Genomic DNA, 23,742 nt, shown 5'->3' on the forward strand with positions numbered 1-23,742 from the left:
GCACCTGTTCACCTTCACTAATGTGAAACCCATTTCTTCTACTGAACAGGTGCTCGTAGCTCTTAAGGTTTCCATTTATTAGACCTCATTTTCTTTTGTTTTGGTCCATACTACCTCCTCTCAAAATGTTGAAAGCAAAGAGCTTGTAGCAGAAGAGAACTGTTTCAGAATATTGAGGATGAAGAAATGCTCATAGCTCACAAAGTATGCATTTTAAAGCCCAAATCAAACAATGGGCAATCCAAGATCTCCTCACCTTGTCCTGTATCCCCCACCATTACCCCACTATCCCTCTCCCTCCCGACCACAGCCTTTTCCTTACCCCTACCATCCAGTTTGCCTCTCCCATCATGCACTGCTGCTCGCAGTATGGCCTTGGCAGCCAGAGACTGTGCTCAGCTGTGTGAGTTGCATTTGTGTGTGTGTGTGTGTGTGTGTGTGTGTGTGTGTGCGTTGTCTGTTCTGATGAAGGCCTGTTTGCTCAAAAGCTTTGTTTGACAGTCTTTTTGTTGTGCTCATCTGCAACTCAGCATCTTCACTATATGGTCACTTTGGAGTCCAAGTTTACTAGACCTTTTTGCTTTAAATGACGATTCCTGTCATATCTCTGAACTCCTGGGACACCCTGATTTGAGATCTCTGTTGTGTGCTGCTTCTTTCCATAGTGCTGATTTCCCAATTCCTTTTTTAGTTTTGTTTTTATTTTGTAAAGAATCTGTCTTCTATAAAAAGTGACTGTGACCACTAACTCATTGTGCAGAGTATCATAACATACTGAAAATATTGTTGCTCATTTATGAACAAGCCTATACATAAATATTACTAGAAAAACAAACCTCTGACATCTGTTGTGCTTCTTGTCAGAAGAGCAGTGATCAGGCCAAAGATAATACCAACAGTTGCACCTCCCAAGCTGACTGTGAAGAAGGCAAGAGCTGCAAGAGCAAATTGTTCAGGTGGAACAACTGGCATCTCACAAAATGTGACCATTGTATTGTACAACACCACTGTCACAGCATCTGAAATTGTGGAATGAAATTAATATTACAGGAAGGTGCATCAGATAATTAATATTACAATATACATGTTGTAAATTCTGTCTGTTCCAAAATATAAGTGATCATCTTTTAGTGCACTTTCAAGCATTCTATGAGGGCATCACCAGTACAAGCTATCCACTTGAAAGAGAGGCCCTGCCAAAGTTTGCAAATTATGAAGAGAAGATTTTATTGTCCTTAGATATCATTGATTAATATTGTATAATGCAGAGGTTTTCAATTGTATGTTGATGATTTATATCATATAAATCCTCTCTTGCCTAACACAAGCTCCTCTAAATTCTACAGGTAAAAACTGCCCCTAGAACACAATCCAAGTCCCAGCATGCTTTTCTCTGAATGCATCACCAAAAAACATTTTTTTCAAAAATACATCTCTAAAGAAGATTACAAAATTAATCAGGTCACTAAAAAGTTGTGATTCTGCTGGCTGTGATGGTGTTCCTAGCAGAATATTAAAATTTAGATATTATTATCCTGTAAGCTATCTTTGTAATCAATCAATGACTCAGAATATACTTCCCATCAGTCTATATTTCCTAAGACACTTAAACGTCTATGGTAACACCTGCAGAACTGGAGATAAGCCAAGCGCCTCTAATCACCAACTGTTTCACTCCTTCCTGTCTCTTCATTATGTTGAGAAAGTGTCGTATGACTGGCTACTGATGCGTTTAACTGAGCAGAGCTTGTTAACTAGCTCAAGTGAAGCACTGGTGGGGATAAACATGAAAAAATATCCTATTGGTATTTTGTGGCCTAACAGAAGGTCTTTGACTGTGTGGATCATAAAATTCTTCTTTGCATTACTGGCATTCCTGTAGTAAAAAACAGAGGGTCTCGTAGACATAATGCATCACAAGCATGAAACTAACCTCATAATTAGAAAAATAAAACATGTAGGGTCCCACAAGGCACATTCCTGGGCCCAATATTGTTCCTAACCTACATAAATGATTTTAAATTACTTTAAAATGTAACATAATGTAAATATCAATCACTGATTAAGCTTCAGGCTTATTCCAACTGGATGACTACTGCCTACATGGCAGTACGAGGGATGGTATATGATCTGGAGTATGTGATCAACACGTTGCCAATCCCTTCAGCTATTATTGCCAGTAGATGAATCCTGATGATGTTGCTTGTTTATTCTAGCAGCGCCTCATTTGCCATCACAAGGGCTGACTGGATTCTGTACCAGACCTCGCCACCTCAGAAAAAAATCTGAGAAGCTGCCAAGAATTGAACCTGGATACTTCCACACAGTAGTCAGTGATGTTAACCATTTTATTGTGGAGTCTTTAAAGGGTTGTTCAAAAACTAATATTCACTGGCAAGTATACCAATCAAGAGCCCAAACTCAAACTTTGGAGACATAGCTCAGATGATAGCTAAACCAAGTTGTAAGTTATTCTAAGGTAACAGTTTATTTCCTGTGTATGTAATTCATTATCGCAGGAAAACTTGACTGCACTGTAAGGTTTGACATAGCTAGTGGTATGAAATGTTATGGAAGAAGAATATAGATTCTAATTTGGTAACAATAGCTCTCCATCCAAGATAACTTGCTGTGTCCTCGCTACCAAAAAGTCCTCCACCCAGTCACAAATTTCTCTTAATAGCTCATGTGATTGTACTTTTGACAACAAGTGTAGGTGTGGTACTAAATCAAATGCTTTTTGGAAATCAAGAAAAACTGCACCCACTTGGTTGCCTTCATCCAAAGGTTTCAGTATGTCATGTGAGAAAAGTGCAAGTTGGGTTTCTTATGATCGATGTTTTTGAAAACCATGCTGGTAGCTGTTGTGGAGGTCATTCTCTTTGATACCTCATTATGTAACCCCAGAATATATACTAAAATTCTTCAACAAATTGATGTCAAGTACATTGGATGGTAGCTTTATGGATCACTTCTATTACCCTTCTTGTAAACAGGTGTGGCCTGTGTTTTTTTCCAAGAACTGGGCATGGTTTTTTTGTCTGAGGAATCTACAATATATTATAGTGAGAAGAGGGGCTAACTCAGCCACACATTCAGTATAGAATCTGACAGAGATTCTATCGGGGCTTGGAGCTTTGTTCAGTTTCAACAATTTCAGCTGTTTCTCAACACCCTGACACTAATACTTATTTCATTCATCTTTTCAGTGGGAGGAGGATTAAACTGGGGAACTCTCCTGGGTTTCCCTTTCTAAAGGAACATTTGAAAAAAAGAGTTCAGCATTTCAGCTTTTGTTTTGCTACCCTCAATTTCAGTTCCTGTCTCATTCACTAGGGAGAGAATACTAACTTTGGTGCCAGAAACAGCCTTTACATTTGACCAGAATTTCTTTGGATTTTTTTGAAATGTAATTTGACAATATTCTGCTATACTGGTCATTAAAGGCATCATGTATTGCTCTCTTGACAGCCAAACATTTTTCATTCAGCTTCTCTCTATCTATAGCCCTACACTTTTTTTACACCTGTTATTCAGTAATCTCTTTTTCTTCAGAAGTTTCTTTACAGCGACTGTATACCATGGAGATTCCCTCCATTATGAAATGTTCTACTGGGTACATACCTATCCAGTGCTTTGTCAGATATTCTTTTAAACTTGAGCCAAAGTTCCTCTACATGCTCCTGACCTGTGGTGAAAGTTTCAAGTTCCTCATAGAGATAATACATTACTGATTTTGTATATAGTTTACTGAACATACATATCTTTCTGCTTGTTTTAGTTACTCTTTGTACTTTGGTTATCATTGCTGCCACAACTGCATCATGGTCACTGACACCAGTTTTGATGTGGACATACTCAAAGAGGTCAGGTGTATTTGTTGTCATTAGATCCAGTATATTTCCATCATGAGTGGGGTTCCTAACTATTTGTTCTAGGTAGTTTCCAGAAAAGGCATTTAGTAAAGTTTCACAGGATGTCTTATCACACCCACCACTAACAAAATTGTAATTTTCCCAATTAACTGTTGGATGATAAAGTATCCACCAATGATTACGGTATGGCTGAGGAACTTACGAACAAGTGAAGTAAGGTTTTCTCCAAAGTTTTTGGTTGCATCAGGAAGTAAGTCGAGTAGGAGATAGAAGGATCCAGTTATCATTTTACGTCCATCCTGATACTGAGTCTTGCCCAAACAATCTCACATGCAGCTTCAATTTCCACCTTGGTGGATCTGAGTTTTTTGTCGTCAGTGATAAATACACCACCTCCATTTCCCATTTATATATCCTTTTGATACATATTTAAATTTTCCCCAAAAATCTCACTGCTCTCAATTTCAGTTTGAATCAGCTTTCTGTACCTAGTATTATGTCAGCTTCACTGTTTTTACATGAGTGCCTCAAACTCTCACACATTGTTATGAATGCTTTGGCAGTTTACCATAAGGATTTTAATTCTCTCACCTGTGGGAGACATTTCTTTCGATCTTATACTGATACTTCTGGGGACTGGTTGGATAATCACCTAATCTAAAAAACTCTTGTGTGCACCCCTCACACAGTCATCTACCTGAGTAGCAGCCTCTGATGTTTAGTGCATATCTGACCTATTTAGGGAGATTCTACAGTTCTCAACCCTACTCGCAAGCCCAGGAAGTTGCAGTGCTAACGGAAAAATACAATTACAGGGCAAACGGTTTCGTGAAGCCTTGGGCTCCATTAAGTGAACTGAAAAACCTTACAAAATTACGTGAAGTAATTAGTTTGTGTAAGGATGACTTTGTTGTATTGCTGGGAGGATCAAATGATGTATATAGAAATGAGTCGTTCAAGGCTAGCACAGAATTGAGAAAATGCCTCAATAATTTATCTCACATGAATGTACTCGTTGTAAATATCCCGCATCGTCACGATTTACCAAGGTGGTTGTGTGTAAACAGTGGAATTCATGCCACAAACAAGAGTTTCAATGAAATATGTACTCACTTCATAAATACAGACATTATTGACATAAACAGTTTGGAGCGAAGGCTCCATACAGTTCACGGTCTTCATTTGAATGCATTAGGAAAGGAGGAACTTACGGAAAAAATTTTTACTCGTATTTCACGGAGCGATGAAGTACCCAGGGCAAGTGGAAATCGATCGCAAGTAACAAAGCATTCTTTTCATTCAGCAAACAATATAGCCATCAATCAGTGTCAAATCACGAAATGGTTTAAAACCAATAGGCCAGAAAGTAACATTCAAGCTGGGAAACAAACACAAATTACGAAATGGTTCAAGCCAAAAAGAAAAGAAGCACAAATTTTGCAAGCCCCAAAAATACTTGAAGGCAAACAAGCTGCTGAACGTGTGTCTTCCGGAAGCAGGAAAGCTCCAGAGAGGAACAGTGATTTTTTATGGCTGGCACCAGGGAAGTCACTTCAGCACCATCCAGATCCAGTGCCATCAAGAACGTAAGTACACAATATCAAAGAGACAAAGAAATGTACAAGCCAAGAGAGCAAGCTGATGGGCTGCTACAGAGGAATCCAGAGCTACCCTTTTGTGAAGATGGCTCATTATTAAATATTAGGTCTTTAAAAAATAAAATTGATGATCTTAGTAGTAACTATATAATGCATTGTAATATAAATGGTTTAAGTGCTGAATACTCATGTGACAGAAGCTCTAAGTTAGATGAGCTACAAGTCTTTTTTATCTGAATTTCTAAATGTTAAAGTAATTTGTTTAAATGAACACGGCTTAGTAGTGATACCATAAAAATCTTAAATTAAATTGAAAACTTCAAGGTAGCTACCAGCTTTTGTAAGATAAATAAGTCACGAGGAGGTTCATGCATACTCATTCATTCTGATTTAGATTACCATGTAAGATGTGACTTCAATTGTTTTAATGAAGAGTGTATTTTTGAAAGTTGCCTTGTTGAGTTAAAGGACTTAAATGTTATAATATCAATTTATAGAATCCCAGGGAAGGTGACAACTGAGCATTTCCTGTGTAAATTTCAGAGTTTGTTAGAATACCTCAGTAAAGAAAAGAGGAAAAAAATTGTGGTTGCTGCTGATTTTAACATCAATGTGTTGAATGAAACATCTGAGGTATCAAAATTTACAGACTTAATAAAAAAATGTGGCTTAAAATTAAATTTTTCTGAGTCTACAAGAGAAAATGCTCAGTCAGCTACATGCATTGACAATATTTTAACGAATTACGTATTTGAAGATGGATATAAATTTTGTCTCGATCTAGGAATTTCTGATCCTTCAGCATTATTCATTGAGCTACCCAGAGCAGGTAGAGACATCCCGTGTAAAAAAGCTTATGTAAAAAGGATCCTCAACCAAGAAACTTTGACTCTATTCCATGATAAGCTCAAGGCACTTTGATAAAAATATTTCATGCACGGCACATTTTGAAGCATTTCTAAGGGATTTTCTAAGTGTTTTCAATGAAATGTTTCCACAAAAAACTTATTTTAATAAAATGACAAAACTAAAATGGATCACTAAATGCATAAAAATCTCCAGTGCTAAGAAAAGGCAGCGACATAAGGAACTAAGACATAATAAAAAAATTGAATTTATTGAATATGTTAAGCGATACAAAAGTCAGGGTGTATACGACCCGGGCCATCTGGGAGATCCGGGAAAAACCCGGGAATTTTTTCGTCCTGGAGAAATCCGGGAAAAACCCAGGAATTTTTTAGAATTCTGGGAACTTTTCCTTGTTTTAGTTACCAGTTAAATTTTTGTGATTTTGACTGGTAAGAACCAATACTCTAACGAAGGATATTACTGTATCCTGCTTCTGCAGAATAATGCTGCAGCAAAAAAACATGAACAAGAGAAAAAATAAAATAAAATAAAATAAAACTTATGTCACAAAGGAAATGCGCCGTATACAACAACAGAACATAGTGTTCATACTAGCGTCTTCCAACCAAAGTGTGTCAAAGGCTTTAGGAAGAATATGCAGTGCTTTCTTACAACAAATTGCCTCCGATGAGCGTGACATGACAGCTGTTTACATTTGATTCATTTGAGCAGTTGCTGGCGGGCTCTTGCGCATGCTCTGTGAGTCGCCTATGAGTAGTACCTTCTCCCGCTTCTGGCTACAGATGTGTGGCTGGGCGCCACTATCTAAATTGCTCCGGTTCGGAAATATCGTAGATCCAGGGCTGATGCACAGAGCAGTCTGAGCTGTAGTGGCGAGGAGGGTAGTCTCCACGTGACCTGTGTTTACGTATAGTGATTTTGCTGTTTCCTCTTCGTTTATTGCTCCCAAATTAAATGAAAACAAAACAGATTTAAAATACGTTCGCATAATTACGGGAGGCTAAAATATATTGTTAGCTTCAGGTTTTATTTCCACCTATCTGACAGTCAAGCATTAATCACCTTGCAGAACAAGGAAGTTATTTTTGTCGGTTTGCTAAAGAGATTTGGCTTTTATTAATATTTTGCCCTGAGGCAGTCAATTTATTTGAAACGAAGTGTTTAATTTCACACTGTTGGCTAGTTTCAACTGTTCGCTGCATTTCAAGTGCACGTTTTCCCTCTTCTAGCTCGTATGGCACTATGCCATAATAAAGAACCAAACATGAGATAATACAGTACTGGTACTCAAGAAAATTTACATCCGAATCCGGACATACGATTGTGCACTTTAAGCCGAATTATGGATTTTAGTATGGTTCACGAAATTCCGATGCTCCTTGAGTATCCTTTGATGTCTTGTTTCTTTTATGACATAATGCAAGATCTTTTAATATTTTACACGTACAAACATGCGGGCTTCCTGCGCCATCGTAGCTGCCCAGGCGCAGTGACGCCTGTTATCTGGTGCTCTCTGGCAACTGTTGAAATGAACCAATTTCTAACAGGTCATAGGAAAATATTGCGAATGGTGGTTTGAAAAGTGTTTTCAAAGTATATTTCCTTTTACGCAAGATGAACTATGTGCGAGAATGTACAACGAATTTCTTAAATCACAGAGCGTTTAACTCTCATTTAAAAATCAACTCTTTGAGGATGACCGTCTAGAAGAAATTCGAGCCCAGAAGATCAGACATTTACATCGTTATTAAAAATTTTACTGGCACAGTTGTGTGATGTATCTTCAAGTGTAACACGCGCAAAATGATCAGCATTATATGTGGAAGCGTAGCTTCTCTTGCAGCTTATTAATCTTCGAGACCAATATTATTTGTGAAAGCTTTGTTTTTCTTCTAGCAAAACTATGTGTATTAATTTAAACCATTAACTTTTCTTTTTGTGTGTTCGCGCTACTTAAGGGTGATATTGCTATTGGCTGACTACATCACGTGTCCTATGCTGTCATCAGCTGGTGAGATCACTGGCCGCATCGCAATCTCGATTTCTATGCTTCGGAAAGTAACATGCGGTCACTGGTGGAATTCGAATTTATACCTTTGCAACATGAAAATATGCAGCGTACATGTTGCTGCACATCAAAGATCTTCCAGAACATGTTTTTTCCGCCCAGAGTTTCGTTTTCTAAAGTGCCGGGAAATTCTACGTCGGTGTATAAAACCATGAACATTCAAAGAATTGATAAGTTTCACAGTGCTGAGGAAAAGTATACTGTCATTTAACACCAAAAAAGTGTATTTTCAACCGGGAAATCTGGGAAAAATTCGGGAATTTTTTTTCCTTGTCCACCTATACACCCTGAAAATTACATTTAAGAAAGTTGTCAAAGCAGCAAAGCAAGTGACAAATAATAAATTAATCTTAAAACATGAGAATAAATCAAAGGCAGTGTGGTCAGTTGTAAAACACGAATTAGGTATCAAAGCCTCTAGAAATGGAATTAGTACAATTAAGCTTGAAGATGAGATCATTGTAAATCCGGCTCAAATTTCAGAATGCTTCAATGAGTTCTTCATTAATGTAGTGAAACCAGAGGTTAATGTTGCAGATTATGAGAACAATGTATGCCCCTTTGGACTAAATCATAATTCTGAATGCCTCACAAAATTCAAAACAGTTTCAACAATAGAAGTAGAAAAAATTATATTAAAACTAAAAATCAAAAATTCTGCAGGTTGGGATGGAATACCAGCAAAAGTCCTTAAATTTGTGTGTAAAATAATAGGATACCCACTATCTAAAATAATAAACCAATCCTTTGAACAAGGAAGCTTCCCAGAGGTGCTGAAGTATGCAGAAGTAAAACTGTTAATCAAAAAAGGGTCAAGAGAGGATATGGGGGATTATCATCCCATCTCCCTCCTTCCAGTCCTATCAAAAATCATTGAAAATACTGCTGTTAATCAGATTCGAAATTTTATGTGGAAATATGATATTATTACGGAAAACCAATTTGGTTTCCAGCGTGGCAACAGTACTACTGGTGCAATTAACAAGTTTATCGACAAGATCAGCACATCATTAGATAACCATAGTAAAGTTGCAGGAATCTTTTGTGATCTCACAAAAGCCTTTGACTCTGTAAATCATCCACTGCTCATCTATAAGCTTGACAAGTATGGTATCATGGGTAATGTTCTAAATTGGCTTACTTCATACTTATCAAATAGGAAACAAAGAGTGATTGTCACATCAAATGCAGCAAATTACTATTCAAAATGGAAAACAGTAGCACAAGGTGTCCCTCAAGGCTCGATTCTAGGACCTATTTTGTTCTTGTTCTATGTTAATGATTTACCGAACAATATAAATGCTCCATTGATTTTATTTGCAAATGACACATCTGTATTAATTGAAAACCAGGAGCCAGAAAACATCCCTATCTACATAATAAACACAATCACCAAACTAGAAACATGGTTCCAACTGAATGGATTAAGATTGAACATCCCCAAAACCCAGATGGTCCAGTTCAGAACAAAACAGTCAAAGCCCCAAGAAATTAAAATAACTCATAAAAATCAGGATATAGGCGAAGCAGATTCTGTAAAGTTTTTAGGGTTAAACCTAGCCAAACATTTAAATTGGAATAAACATGTTGACTACCTGTTAAACAAATTATGTAGCTTTGCATTTGCTATGCAAATATTAGCTGGTGCAACAGTCATGAATACAAGGAAAATTGCATACTACAGCTACTTTCAATCAGTTGTAAGGTATGGTATTATTTTTTGGGGAAATTCTAGCAGTATATTGCGCATACTAAAGTTACAGAAAAGAATAATAAGGAACATGTGTACTGCCCATCCAAGGACATCATGTCGCCCACTATTTGAAAAACAACAGTTATTAACAGTTCCCTCCTTATACATCTATGATATTATCATCTTTCTACATAGCAATTTAGAGTTATTCGAGAAAAACTGTTTCAATCACGCATATAAAACCAGAAACAAAGACAATTTTATGCTTTCCACTCATCGCTTAAACCTATATGCGCAGTCTCCTCAGTATATGGCAATGAAAATTCATAACAAGCTAAAAGGAAAGAATGTTCTGAGTATGAACCTAGAGACACTGAAAACAAAGCTATATGATACACTTGTCAAACGCTGCTACAACACTGTTGAGGAGTTCATGAAGGATGAACTGAACATTTGAGCAGGATAAATTTACATATAGTCTTGTGTGTAAATGTAGCTGTCCTTCACAAAAGGGAGGAAAGAAAAATAAAAGTTTATATTAATGTTAAAATTCTTTGTACCAATTAGGCCTAAGTAGTGTTATCCATTTCTTTGACGTGTCTCCTGTACACTAATCATATGATTAGAAATTGTATGTTATGAGATGAATAAAACACTATTCACTATTCACCTTCCACTTGACTCAGAACCAAAGGGGCACTATCAGTTCTGGGACGATGCTGCAAATTGTGAGCTTCATTGAAACTCCATGTGCATAGCTGTTCTTCTCTGCCGGCCACTGAAATGATCCAAGAATGATGTCAGAACCCAAACAACAGGCGTCATTGGTTCCAATGTGCACCACAACTTGCAATTGGTTGCATCCTGTTCCCTAAATGGCTGCTGGAATAGCGTCTTCAACTTGTTGAATGAGGCCCCCAGGCATACACACTAATTGCACCTGGTGTCCTTTCCTGTGCCTTGCTGCCATTTCCCTTAGAGGTACCATCATTCTCCATACATCTGAACTTCCAACAACTAATAGACCATTACTCTTTTGTGTTTGCCTCCTCCTGACACTGGACAAAACAAGTTTTCCAAAATCAGGAGATGTGAGTCACATTGGCTCAGTTTTAGTTTCATTGAAAGACAGCACCTCAAACTTGTTGTTTAGGGGGATTGGTACAACACCCTGAGTTCTCCTTGGTACATGTCCATGCTGTACAGGATGCCTAGATCTACCATTGACATGCCACTTATCATCAGGTGGACAAGTAACGACAGATCCTGTACTTTCTGCACAGGAGACAGGATCCACAGGAGAGGTTAGTACTCGAGGTACCTCTTGTACAGGTATCAAAGGTACATGACTCTCAGGAGCTCCTTCAACACACCAATTCACAGCTACTGTCAATCATTTGACAATAGTCAGGATGATTTCCAGCTGCTTACGAATGTCAATCAACTCATCCTGTGTTTGAGAAAAGCTTCCTCAGTGGGGCTGCATTTTGGCTGGTGCAATGTATTACAGGGCAGTGAACGAAGGACTTTAAATTAAACCTGCTGATTGTCATTAAATCTGTTGAGTCAAAAATTTCTAATTCCCTATAACAACTGAAGCAGATACATAAAATAAGATTTGTATTAAGGCAACACAAAAACCTGTGGTAGAAATTACTAGTTTCCTAAAATGTTTTGAAATTAGTTATAGTTGTTATCAAACTCAAAAACTGAGTTAATTTACAATAAAAGCTTGTAAATAGCAACAGAAAAACAATGAAATCAATTTGTGTTAGTTCAATATTTTGTAGCACTCATTATACATCCATTAGAGAAAGAATTCAACTAAAGGAAATTTTCTCAAGATTTGCTATTGTTTAGAGTAAGTGCAGGTGACATAGTGTTGGAGGCTCATTTACAAAACCACTGTGTAAAAGTAAAATATACATCATACAGAGTTCATAACAATTTAATAAGTACATGTAGTTCTGTGTTACAATACAAGATTGTTGATAAGATACACAGATCACCAGCATTTCCATTATTGGCTGCTAGAACAGCTGACATTAGTAGGAAAGAACAATTGTCAGTGGGAATACAATTTGTAGATGTAAAGGACAAATTTTTAAGGTTTTCAGAGCTAACTAAATTGGATACTGAGGGAATTTCTCCATCTGTTTTAAAATTTATTGAAAATTTGGATCATATGAAAAAGTCGGTTGTTTTGAGCTTTAGTGGCTGTTCAACATTGGCAGGCCATTACAATACAGTGCAAGCTAGGGTTAGAGAAAAGTAATTGTCATTGACAGCAACAGTGCCCAGGAAATTTGTAACACTGTCAGAACCATATACAAAGTTATTAGGTTCTTCAGAGAAAGTCTAATGAATAGGAAAGTAATACCAAGCATTCCTGTGTTCAGTGAAACTAAGTGGTCACATAAATATACACCTCCAAACACCTTGCAAAATTACAGTGGAAACAATCAAGACACTAGATAACATGCTAGCCAAGTAGACAGCACATCATCAACTACATTTATTATTTGTCTATACATTATACCAAGATGGTCTTCAAATCTAGAACCAATGGTGAACAAAATCTGGTATACTGATATGGATCTCCACTTAGTCTACAGGTACATGAACACTGACCTGGTAGCCAATTATCAAAAGCAGAGATAAAGTAATGACAAGTACGTACTCTTGAGGCAGTAAAAAAAGACTGCAAGGAACTTGACAATCCAATAGTGGCTGGAAGGCAGACTCACAGATCCAATGTGTATGTCCAATGCTCATTACCAGAAGACTATTTCAAAGTGGCAGTTTATAATCCGTACATGAATTCCATAATCACATACTTATCACAAGAGTTGAAAAAATAAAGAAGTTCCTTTCAAAGGTGGAATTCTTTGCCATAATTTAATTAAAAAGAAGAGGAAAGAAGATCTCATGAGAGACATAAAAAACAGCAATATTTTTATCAAATTTGCAGCTTAGAAGCAGAAGCCAGATTACAGTATATAGTGTGGACAAATAAGGGGTGTTTGGAAAAAAACAAAGCTCCATGATGTACTAGCAGAAGCTATAGTTTACTCAACAGTAAGGTATTGTTTATATTCTGCCAATCCCTCTCCCACACACACTCATGACTTCACTACTTGCGCCATACAGTATTCATCATTCATTGAGTACATTGTGTAGAGTGAAGATGTGGCTGAGAAGTGGACTGTCTTTCAAGCTTGTGCCCTTTCTTAGTGTCCACAGGAAAAGAGTGAAAAACCCTGATTTTGAGGACAAAGTGATTGACTTTACAGTAAGAAGAAAAGAAATTTAAAGTTTGCTTTTTCAGATAAATATTAGTTTCAAATCCATAAACTAACCTATGCAGAATAATTTACCTTAGAGTTTGTTTTTTATATCAGTACCACTGTAAAATCTTATGGGGTACTGAATGAGGTGGCGCTGTGGTTAGCACACTGGACTCACATTCAGGAGGATGACAGTTCAAACCCGTGTCCGCCCATTCTGATATAGATTTTCCAGGATTTTCCTAAATTATTTAGAGCAAATGATAGAATGATTCATTTGAAAGGGCATGGTTGGCTTCCTTCCCCATCCTTCCCTAATCTGATGGGCCTGATGACCTCACTGTTTGGTCCCCTCCCCCAAATCAACCAACCAACCAATCTAATGAGGTGTGTGCTTGTAGTTTGTTTTCTATATTAACATATAAAGACTTTGCTTCGATATTAGCTGCTTACAAACTGGCATTTATCTTCCTAAATATTAAAAATACTTCATAACCCCAGGTCTGGGCCCCACCCCACAAACTATCATATGGACGTTCTTGATTCGAAGCGTCTACCTGTGAATAATGTTCTTTGTGAAATCTTATCATTTGCTGATCACCATGTTGCTATGAGAGAAATTAATGTGAAAACCAGTCAAATTAACTAAATTCTGACTGTGTACACTATTTTAGAACTCATCATAATTCCAGATTACTGCAAGACAATGCACATATGAGCACTCAGTACAGGGTAATCAAGAAATTAAAGGTATGGCATATTCCATACATTGTTGTCCCCTTTGAGGAGTAGATGTGTATCATCTGTAAATATAATGGTTCTGTGAGCATCTAGACTCAGGCTTAAATCCTGACAGACAGAAGGAATAGTAGAGGTCCCATTACTGAGCCCTGAAACACACCTTGCTTTACTGCTTTACTTCCATATATAATTTCAGTTACTGAATTGAGTTAATTGTCTCTGAATATCAAAATGACCTATACAAATGATTGCTTTTGGCCAGGAAATCTATTACCATAATTATGCAGTCTTATACAGCCATTTGCACAGATTTGTTCTGCCTAAACCCCTGTTGAGATACATGCAGTACACCTTTTGTCAATGGAGCCCAAAAGATTTTTGTGTCTAATTTTTGCAGAAACTTTAGAGAAGCAGTATGAAATTGTGATAGGCCAATAAGTGTTCATGCCTTTTTCCACATTTTTTAAAAATGGGAATTACTTTTTTTGATTTTCAGTGACTCTGGGAAAGCATGTGTCTGAAAAAACAGTCACAGAGGTGAGTTAGTGTTTCAGTAATAGTATGTGCACATTTCTTGATGACAGTTGCTGGAATACCATAAATCCAAACTGTGCCAGAATTTTTTAATCCTCAAGGGGGATTTACATCATCATCTTCAGTGGCCGTACCATTAATATTAACCCTGTGAACATGTGAATTTTCCAATTTACTGGTTGATGTTTTGTGTTTGGGTCATTTATATCCAAATCTTCAGCAATGCTTGTAAAGTATTTGTTGAAAATGGTCTCTACAGCTTAAGGCTTACTTATCATTTAATTGTTGTATTTAGTTTAGCATTGTTTTGTCTTCCCTCTTTTCCTTTTATAATATTCCATTGTGCGGACATAACTCATTGGAGTCATGCGGAACAATATCGCTGCCCTGAGGCAGCTGAACTAACCTCTTTGGACCTACAGTTAGTTCACTCTGATCGATGTCTGTGACAATATGCTTTGTACCTTGTAGAACAATAAAATATATTTCTATGGAATCATATGACTTGTTAGTTGTTATTGTACATAAGCACTATGCTGAGGACCAAACTTCCTACAGTGACGACACTGAAATTTCAACCGCATCGTGTCGAAAATGTAAAATCTCCCATGTTGGTCCACTGACCTATAATGCTGCAGCTACCTCCAGCTCAGCCATTTCCTGCTGTGTGGGGTGTTAATCTCTTGTCTTTGTCAGTGCCTGTGAATTCCACTTTCTGTGCCTGAGTTTGATACAATTTTGTCAAAACTTGGGCAAAGTGTCCAGTTTGATGTGTTTAGTAAACCAACAACAACGCTTCCATTGCTTCACATCTACCTTTCCAGACTCACACCACTTCAGGCCAAATTGGCCAATGATGTGTGTCAGATTCTCAGATTGACCATATGAGTGACAGCACTGTAATGATGCCAGGTGACTATTAGCATAGCAATTCAGCTATTACAACAAATGTGATTCCAGGCAAACGCACCATGCTGCCACCCCATTCATCAGCACACATAGTGCTCTGATCTTCCACGCAGGAGATAATTACACTTATTCCCACTGACACCTCTAGTGCCAGTGAGTCTACGTGCATTAACATTCCCAGCTTCTTTTTCAAAACTATCAAGAACCATGATGTTTACTCAGAGTCATCAATTTTTACAGGAATCATCTCACCTGTGCTACTGAAACACTCTTGCCTCTGTCTGAACCACTGTATGGCAGGAACACCGACAACAAATTGTGCCTGATGTGGATGCCTGGACTACAAACAGCCTTTGACAAGATTAAATCTGACCTTGAACACGCTGACACTCTCAACCTCCCATTACTGGACGCACACCTTGTGATCATCGACGACACTAGAGACTGTGAATTTGGCTCCATACTACACCAAGAGATCATCGGCGTAAGACAGATGCTGCGTTTTTTCTTTCAAAAGTTGTCCGATACTCAGAAGAAGTGGTTGACTTTCGATAGAGAGCGCTTGGCCTTCTATAAGACAGTCTGCTATTTCCAGGATGACATTGAAGGATGTCCTCTAACCATTTACACTGACCACAAACCTCTTGCAGATGCAATCAAAAACCATTCTGTTAACACCAGCTTGACCTGGTCTCCCAATTTACCACCAATGTCAGACATGTGTAAGGTGTGGAAAATATAGTCATGGACTACCTGTCTCACATGGCAGCCATATTAACTCAGATGGACTTTGATCTACTCACTGACACACAGGCCACAGATCCTTACCTACAACAACTACTCACCAGACACGGCACTTGGCTACAACTATGACAGTGCACACTGCCAGAAGCCCCCAAATCTGTTTGGTGTGATGTGTTGCATGATAGGATGTGCTCATTCATCCCATAATCATGTTGTAAAACTGTGTTCAACTTGCTGCACTTTCCTGCACATTTCTGTGTATGTCACACACTTAAATTAGTCATGGAATGCTTTGTCTGACCAAACATCAAGCGTAATTGCATTGCATGGACCAGGGTGTGCGTCCCTTGTCAACAGGCAGAGGTAGGATGCCCTGCTCAGCCCCCCTTTGGGGCATTTTAAACACATTCATATTGATTTAGTCCGGCCATTCCCTGAGTCGTAGGGTTCAAAGTACATCTTATCCATAACAGCCTGTATGATGCATTGGGCTGAGGCCACCCCAGACATTTCAGCTGACACAGTTGCTGAGGACTCTGTTAGCAACTGGGTTTCCAGGTTTGGCTGTCCTACATCACTGATGATAGACCAAAGCCAGCAATTTGAGTCTGCCTTCTTCAAAGGACTGTGCCGACTTTGAGGGTATTATTGTTTCAACATGATTGCTTACCACCCCCAGTCAAATGGTGTAGTGGAACGATTACACTGCAAACTCTAGGCAGCATTAATGTGCCACCCACAGTCATGGAGCAATGCCCTGCCCTGGGTGCTCCTTGAAATTAGGATTGCTCATAAAAAAGATCTGAACATCTTGCTGAGGTTCTATATGGTGAACCGCTCTGCCTCCTTGCAGAATTTGTCACTCGAGGTGTAGCTACACTGGACCATGACCTGCTGGAACTAGTGTAGGGAGTGCATGAGCATATATGCAACATCTGCGTGGCACCAACTACCCATCACATAAAGCCTATGATATTTTTTCACAAGGACTTACAACATCTGTTTCCATGGTATGCTGCACACAGATCATCTTGGGAAAGACAAGTTCATTGTCCTTAAGCAGACTAAAATCTGAATGGACTTTAGTCAACTCTCCAGTGGCATGCCCTGCATTGGTGCCTCTGCAGCCAACGGACACTCACTTTAAAGTACAACTAAATATGAGTGACTTCCTGCTGGAAGATATCAATGTCACCCTATGAGACTTACTGTTAGGCATCCCCACCAGTTTCACAAATAGGTAGGCAGACCCCAGTGTATCTCCAGGTCAATCGAACATGCTATGCCCCTGCCCTCCTTTGTCAATACAGAGGGTTTAACATCTTGCTTCAGGACCAACAGAGTCATCCTCATCACCGCCCCTGTATACGCCACTCCCACTGCCAATGCTGAGGATGACACCACCTCTACCACCGCCTCTTCAGCCTCTAATCATCACACCAGGTTTGCTGCACCCTCCTCCATTGCCAGTGATGACATCACACCTCCTGCTGTCTTGCCAGTCATGGACCATCAAACTCCACAGCCTCCTGTGGCTCCTCTCACTTTGCACTTTGGCTGTGCACTGCACCTACTGATGCACCTCACTGATTATGATACACACCAACATCCCACTGGTTCACACTACGGGGGGGGGGGGGGGGTTCTCTATGGGGACATACCTCTGTGGAGTCACCCAGAATAATATTGCTGCCCTGAGGTAGATAACTAACCTCTCTGGATGTGAGGTTAGTTCACTAGTTCACTCTGATCAACATTTGTGACAACATGTCTTGCACATTGTAGGACAATAGAATATATTTGTATGGAACTGTACAACCTGTTAGTTGTTATTATACGTAACTACCATCCAAATACTGAATTTGCTGCACCATGTTGCTTTTACCTTATTGTTGGATTTGTCAGTGTCCTCTTTCTGTGCATCCTTTTAGCTTGTATTACAACTTTCTTAGGATATATGTATAATTTATATAGCATTCAATGAGTAATTATTGTTTGCACAGCTTATGCAGTATTCTCTTATTTTGGCAGGATGTTTTTATAGCTGGTGTAATCCTATTCTCTTTTTCTTACTGCAATTTAACCTCACTGTCTTTTATGTAAATGCTTCTTTGAAGTAATGACCATTGTGTCAATCAATATGTTAAATTTTTTGTTGACATCAATTACTACACACATCTGTGTCCATTTTTTTGTTTAAATTATCACGAGTGAAATGAATTTATAAAGTTTGAGGTGCAATTGGATCTGCGGTATCTCTGTTTGCCTCAACATTTAGTTGTTTGTTTCAATAAGTGCTCTGCCTGTTACATAGGTTAAGTTTTGTTAATGAAAAACAGTTGTATGTTGGTGTGAAAGAGTTCTAAAAAATGGGGTTCTAGTTTGTAAACTTTTTACTAAAATAAAGCCAAACACTGGGGATAAATCCCTAATAGTCTTACACTAAAAACTGGCCAAAACTCTATTAAAGGGCAGAAAATATGGTGTACTTGGAAGAGAAGTTCAACTATGCTTTCAGATGTAGATCTGGATATTTAGTCACCAAACAGTTCTCATACACAGACTAAAAAAATACTGCCAAAATTCTGTATAAAATCTGTGCAGTAAACTCATATACATCTCATTTTAGGACCTTTGAGTAAATCATTACATAAATAAAATGAGACTTCATTACCTATCATACGATGTACTATCCTTGTAGCAAAAATAATAGCCCTCTCCACGGCCGGTAAGGCAGAATGAAAACACATTCTCAACAACAGTTTAAACTGGACTGCAGAAGAAACATAATATAAGACAATGTATCTATCCCTCTTGCAACAACGTTTTGTACTCTTTGGAAGAATATCGTGCATGTGTGAAATCTTATGGGACTTAACTGCTAAGGTCATCAGCCCTATGCTTACACACTACTTAACCTAAATTATCCTAAGGACAAACACACACATACCCATACCCGAGGGATGACTCGAACGTCCACCGGGACCAGCCGGGAAGAATATCAATGAGAGGAATAAATAAGAGGTGAAGGAAAGAAGTATACATAATGAAGAGTGAAAAACAGACTTAGATCCATTTTACATCTCAATCATTTTGCCCATCTTGTAGTATCACTCTGTAACCTGAATTCTGAGCACTTTTTCTTTGTTCACTATTTTCATCTGTTGTCATTCATTTTAATTTATCCTTTTAGCTGGTAGCGGCTGAAGCCAAAGCAGGAATGTGTGAGGATCGCCACTTACAAGTCAGCTATAGGGTGAGTTGGTTTTGCTGTCACACTGAAGCACTTTAGTCAGACAAAAGGCTTCAGGAATGGGATAGTGACAGGAATTGATAAAGGATATGTTTGGCAAATAATAAATTTATTTGTAACATATCAGTACATGACAAACTGACAATAAGTTTTACTTGTCATACCTATTCACTGGTAATCATAGTAAATGGCGTTTACACACAGTTTGGCTCAGTCACTGATCCTGCAGAACATACACAGTGATATGTGACCATAGTAATCAGTGTGAAAAGAACAACTTCCTACTTGACCCACAAAGCACCATGTCTTTTGCAGACATGAGAAAGACAAAACAAAATGAAATGGACATTGCCAAATTAATATCTACATGCATTAATGGTGAGCTTGTGTTATGCTCAACCCACTTGGTCAAAAGCTAGAAGAATCAAAGCCAAGAACACACGTCTACACGGTATCGTTCCTCAGCTTGCACTGCTTTTTTGGCCCTGCTCCCCTGCATGTCACACTAGTGAGCATGATGCAGTCCACTGGTGGCTGTGGTGGGGGTGGTCTATGTGCCTGTGGTGGGTGCAGTCCTGGGAGCTGCAACTACTGTATAAGGGAGGTGGGATGAGACTGGAGCATGCATGGCAGCACAATGACCGTTGACGGAATCTGTGGATCACTGGTAACTACAGGTGCTTCCCTGTGTGATGGTAGAAAATGTGTCATTCATCAACAGGTAGTCTTCCTCCAGGTCAAAGAACTGAATAATGGCTGGTGTGGTCAAGATGTAAGCCAGATTGACTTGACCAGTTGAGACTGTAGTCAACTTGCTATTGCATTTGATGTTGAGCATTCTTTACCTACAGAGTAGGGTGGCTGAAGTTGGGGCTGCATCTGCATCAGTGCAAAACATGATTTGTATGTACAGTGCTTTGCCAGAGCCATGCCATGTATGAGCATGCCTTTGGGGGCAGGCTGTGTTGTGGATGTACAGATGCTCTGCCAGTGTTAGGGCTGAGGCATTATAAGTTGGTGGTATTTCCTCCACAAAATTACCAGGAATGGCAAGTGGTTGTCTATAGACAAGGTTGGCAGATGAAGCACCAATCTCTTTCTTCAGTGTTACTCACAGCCTGAGGAGTATTAGCAGGAGTGCTTCTGTCCAAGCAGTGTCATGCCAAGTTAGAGAGGCCTTCAGTGTCCTGTGGAACTGCTCAACCATGCCATTAGATGCTGGGTGGTAGCTGGTAGTTTATGTAACAGCAGGCTGCACAGTGGAGCAACATACATGAACAGTGCATAATCAAACTGGTGGCTGCAGTTTATTGAGATGCAACTGGATCAGCTGAAGTGCACACCGAGGTGTTGACAAAGGTGATGTCAGTGGTCTCAGTGGTGATGTCAGCTATGGGGGTCACCTCCAGCCAGTGAGTGAAGCAGTCCACCATTGTCAGCAAGTAATGCTTGCCATGGGATGCTCATACTGACATGTTCAAAATTGTGTGTTACATTGGGAAAGGTGCTGACAGGCACATGGGTGTGCCTCACAACTGTTGCATGCACGCTGGCAGTGTAAGTGTGGGCCTATTGAAGGCAGTCTTTCTGTAGACAAAATGTGGAGGCCATGAGCAACAAACTGGTTTTGATACTGGAGTGTGTTGGTCCAAGGACAGGGTCAAAGGCACTGCACCAAAATTTCTCCAGAAGAAATGGGCGGTGTGTACCTGTGGAAATTTCACACTGAATCTTGTAAGTAGAACTGTAAATGGGGACTAGCTCAAGTTGTAGGCTACTGAAGGTGTTGTGGTCAAGACTACAAGTTGCTTATTGCTCTGCTAACCTTGGGCAATGATCTCAAAGTTCATAGAAGGAGAGACAATGGCTCAAGGATGGGACAAGCAGTTGGTGACAGTATTGTTTATTAGAGAATTATGTTCCGTGTCTGTGGAGAACTGGGACACATACTCCAAATGCCAAAACTAGTGTGGTAAACTCTTGGTATGGTTGTTAAGAAGTGTATTGTTAAAAATGATGAAGGGACAGGATTGCACAGACAAACAGAAGTATTTCACTGCTTCAAATACTGCAAGCAATTCACAGTCATAAACATTCCAAGTTCATTGAGACTCTAGCTTATATGAGGAGAACCAAAGTGACTACCAGCTGTTGCTGGCTCATTGTTGAAGCACTGTGCCTATGCCAGTCTGACTGGCATTCACAAACATGGCTAATTCAGTGCCACGCACTGAGTGAGCAAGCCATGTAGTTTCTGCAAGGTTCCATGTGGATCCCACAATGCTTTTCTCCAGTGTGGACACAGGTGTTGTTCCATTGGAGCTGGGACCATGTAGCGCTGAAGTCAATGCTTCTTGTGTAACAGTGTCATCATGCAGATGGCACAATAAAAGTTTATCATGCAGAGGTGGTGGCATAATTTTTTGTGCATCTGTGGACACAAATTCACTATTGCCTGCAACTCCTCTGGTAGCAGCATGAATCCACTAGGGGAGAATAAATGCTTGAGAAAATCCATTTCAGTCACTCCAAATAAGCAATTTAAAGGGTTAATGTTGATTGTTGCTTAACTCAGGTGCTGGATGATGGTTGTTAGGAGGAGACACTGGAACTTTGGTGACTTCAAAAGCACAAGGATGTCATCAAAGTATATGAAGCATGATGAGAAGCACTGCAAGACACCACCCAGGAACTGCTGCCAGGTCTGGGCAGTATTATGGAAGCTAAACATCATGAATATGCTCTCCAAAAGTCCAAATGGTGTATAACTGCTGTTTTATGACTGCCTCCAGGTGCCACAGTAGTCTATGTGAAAGCCTTCACAGTCAATTTTGCTAAAAATAATTGAGCCTGCCAAGGCATGTCTAAAATCCTGCAGGTGCAGTACTGGATAGCAATCTGGCACCTTTTATGCATTTAAGGCACAATAGTCCCCATGTGGGAATCACAAATTATCTTTCTTAGGAACTAAGTTCAGGACAGAGCACGATGGACTGTTTGATATTCAAAGATGCTCTGTTACAGGGTAGCCACAAATCAGCCTTTGCTACAGTGAGTTTATTGGGCATGAGTTGACATGGATGGCACAAGGTGGGTGGACCAGACATAGTTACAGTGTGTGGACTGTTGAATTTCTGACATCCCTCAGTGTGCTAGGTGGATGAGCTCCAGAAATTTCTCCAGAATGTCTGTGCATGATCCAGGGCACATCATGCATCTTATGCTACAGAAAGTGGCTTACTGCTGCTGTCATGCTATCTTCAAACTTATTGTTGAGTTCATCAGATGGGTGTTTGTGATATCAGTAAACTGCTTGTAGCAGCTGAGGAAATCTGCACCCAGGATTGGCTTGTTTACATAACTGCATTAAATATCTACGCAAATGTTGTGGCACATGTTTTTATGGTGAAATAATGGTGAAATTGTATGCACCTGTAAGAAACAGTGCCTTGGCCGTCCTGCACTCCCTCAGCATAGTGCACAGGAATGTAGGCAGGTCAGAACCTGTGTCAACTAGGTATTTTATGGTGCCTGTCATTGCACTACAAAGAGACACATATACATCTCACTGGAATTGGGTGCATCTAGTTCTGGCACAGCTGGTATTTTGGTATGCACTGGGCAGCAGGCACTTAGCCGCATCATTACAGAAACTGGCACAGCACCAGCAAAAGCTGATCAGTGGCTGTTTTGGCATTGGCTGAGTACCATAAGAATGGTTGGTGCTATACTGCTGATTGCATGAGCTAGTTTGCTGTACCTAGGCCCACTGCTGCTATGATACCTGCTACCCTCTACCCAGGGGTTGCATCAAGCAGTTGATCACTGTACTTAATGCTGTCAGTGGGGTGGCCAAGTTATGAACTAGACAGTGCTGGTCAGTATCTGCAGTGGGGCTGCAGGCAACACGTGTCACCATAGAGTACAACTTTCTTGTGGGACTAAGGTGTCATAGGCCTTTGCAGTTGCAATATTGGGCACCATTTCCAATGCATCATGCACCATATCAGCCAAGTCCACTATGGCATCCAGCTGCATTTCTGTCTACACAGTAATGATGGTTTGCACTTGAGCTGGGATGCTGCACACCCAGATAAAATGCAATGGCAAGTCTGGAACCATACCATACTGCATGAGTCTCCAAAAATGGCACACAAACTGAGATGACCT

The 23,742-nt window shown here is 39.4% G+C and overlaps 1 protein-coding gene across 3 annotated transcripts in view; it reads right to left on the minus strand.

Annotated features, from left to right (window-relative positions):
• The window catches only part of LOC124612947 (Na(+)/H(+) exchanger beta-like), a 1,149,910-nt gene that overhangs the window by 94,869 nt on the left and 1,031,299 nt on the right, over window positions 1–23,742 (minus strand). For all 3 annotated transcript variants that reach the window (XM_047141462.1, XM_047141460.1, XM_047141461.1), the window contains exon 15: window positions 837–1,019. In XM_047141462.1, coding sequence (XP_046997418.1) covers window positions 837–1,019 — 183 coding nt within the window. The remainder of the gene's footprint in view (window positions 1–836; window positions 1,020–23,742) is intronic.

Source organism: Schistocerca americana, chromosome 4 (assembly GCF_021461395.2).
Source record: "Schistocerca americana isolate TAMUIC-IGC-003095 chromosome 4, iqSchAmer2.1, whole genome shotgun sequence".
Taxonomy (NCBI): domain Eukaryota; kingdom Metazoa; phylum Arthropoda; class Insecta; order Orthoptera; family Acrididae; genus Schistocerca; species Schistocerca americana.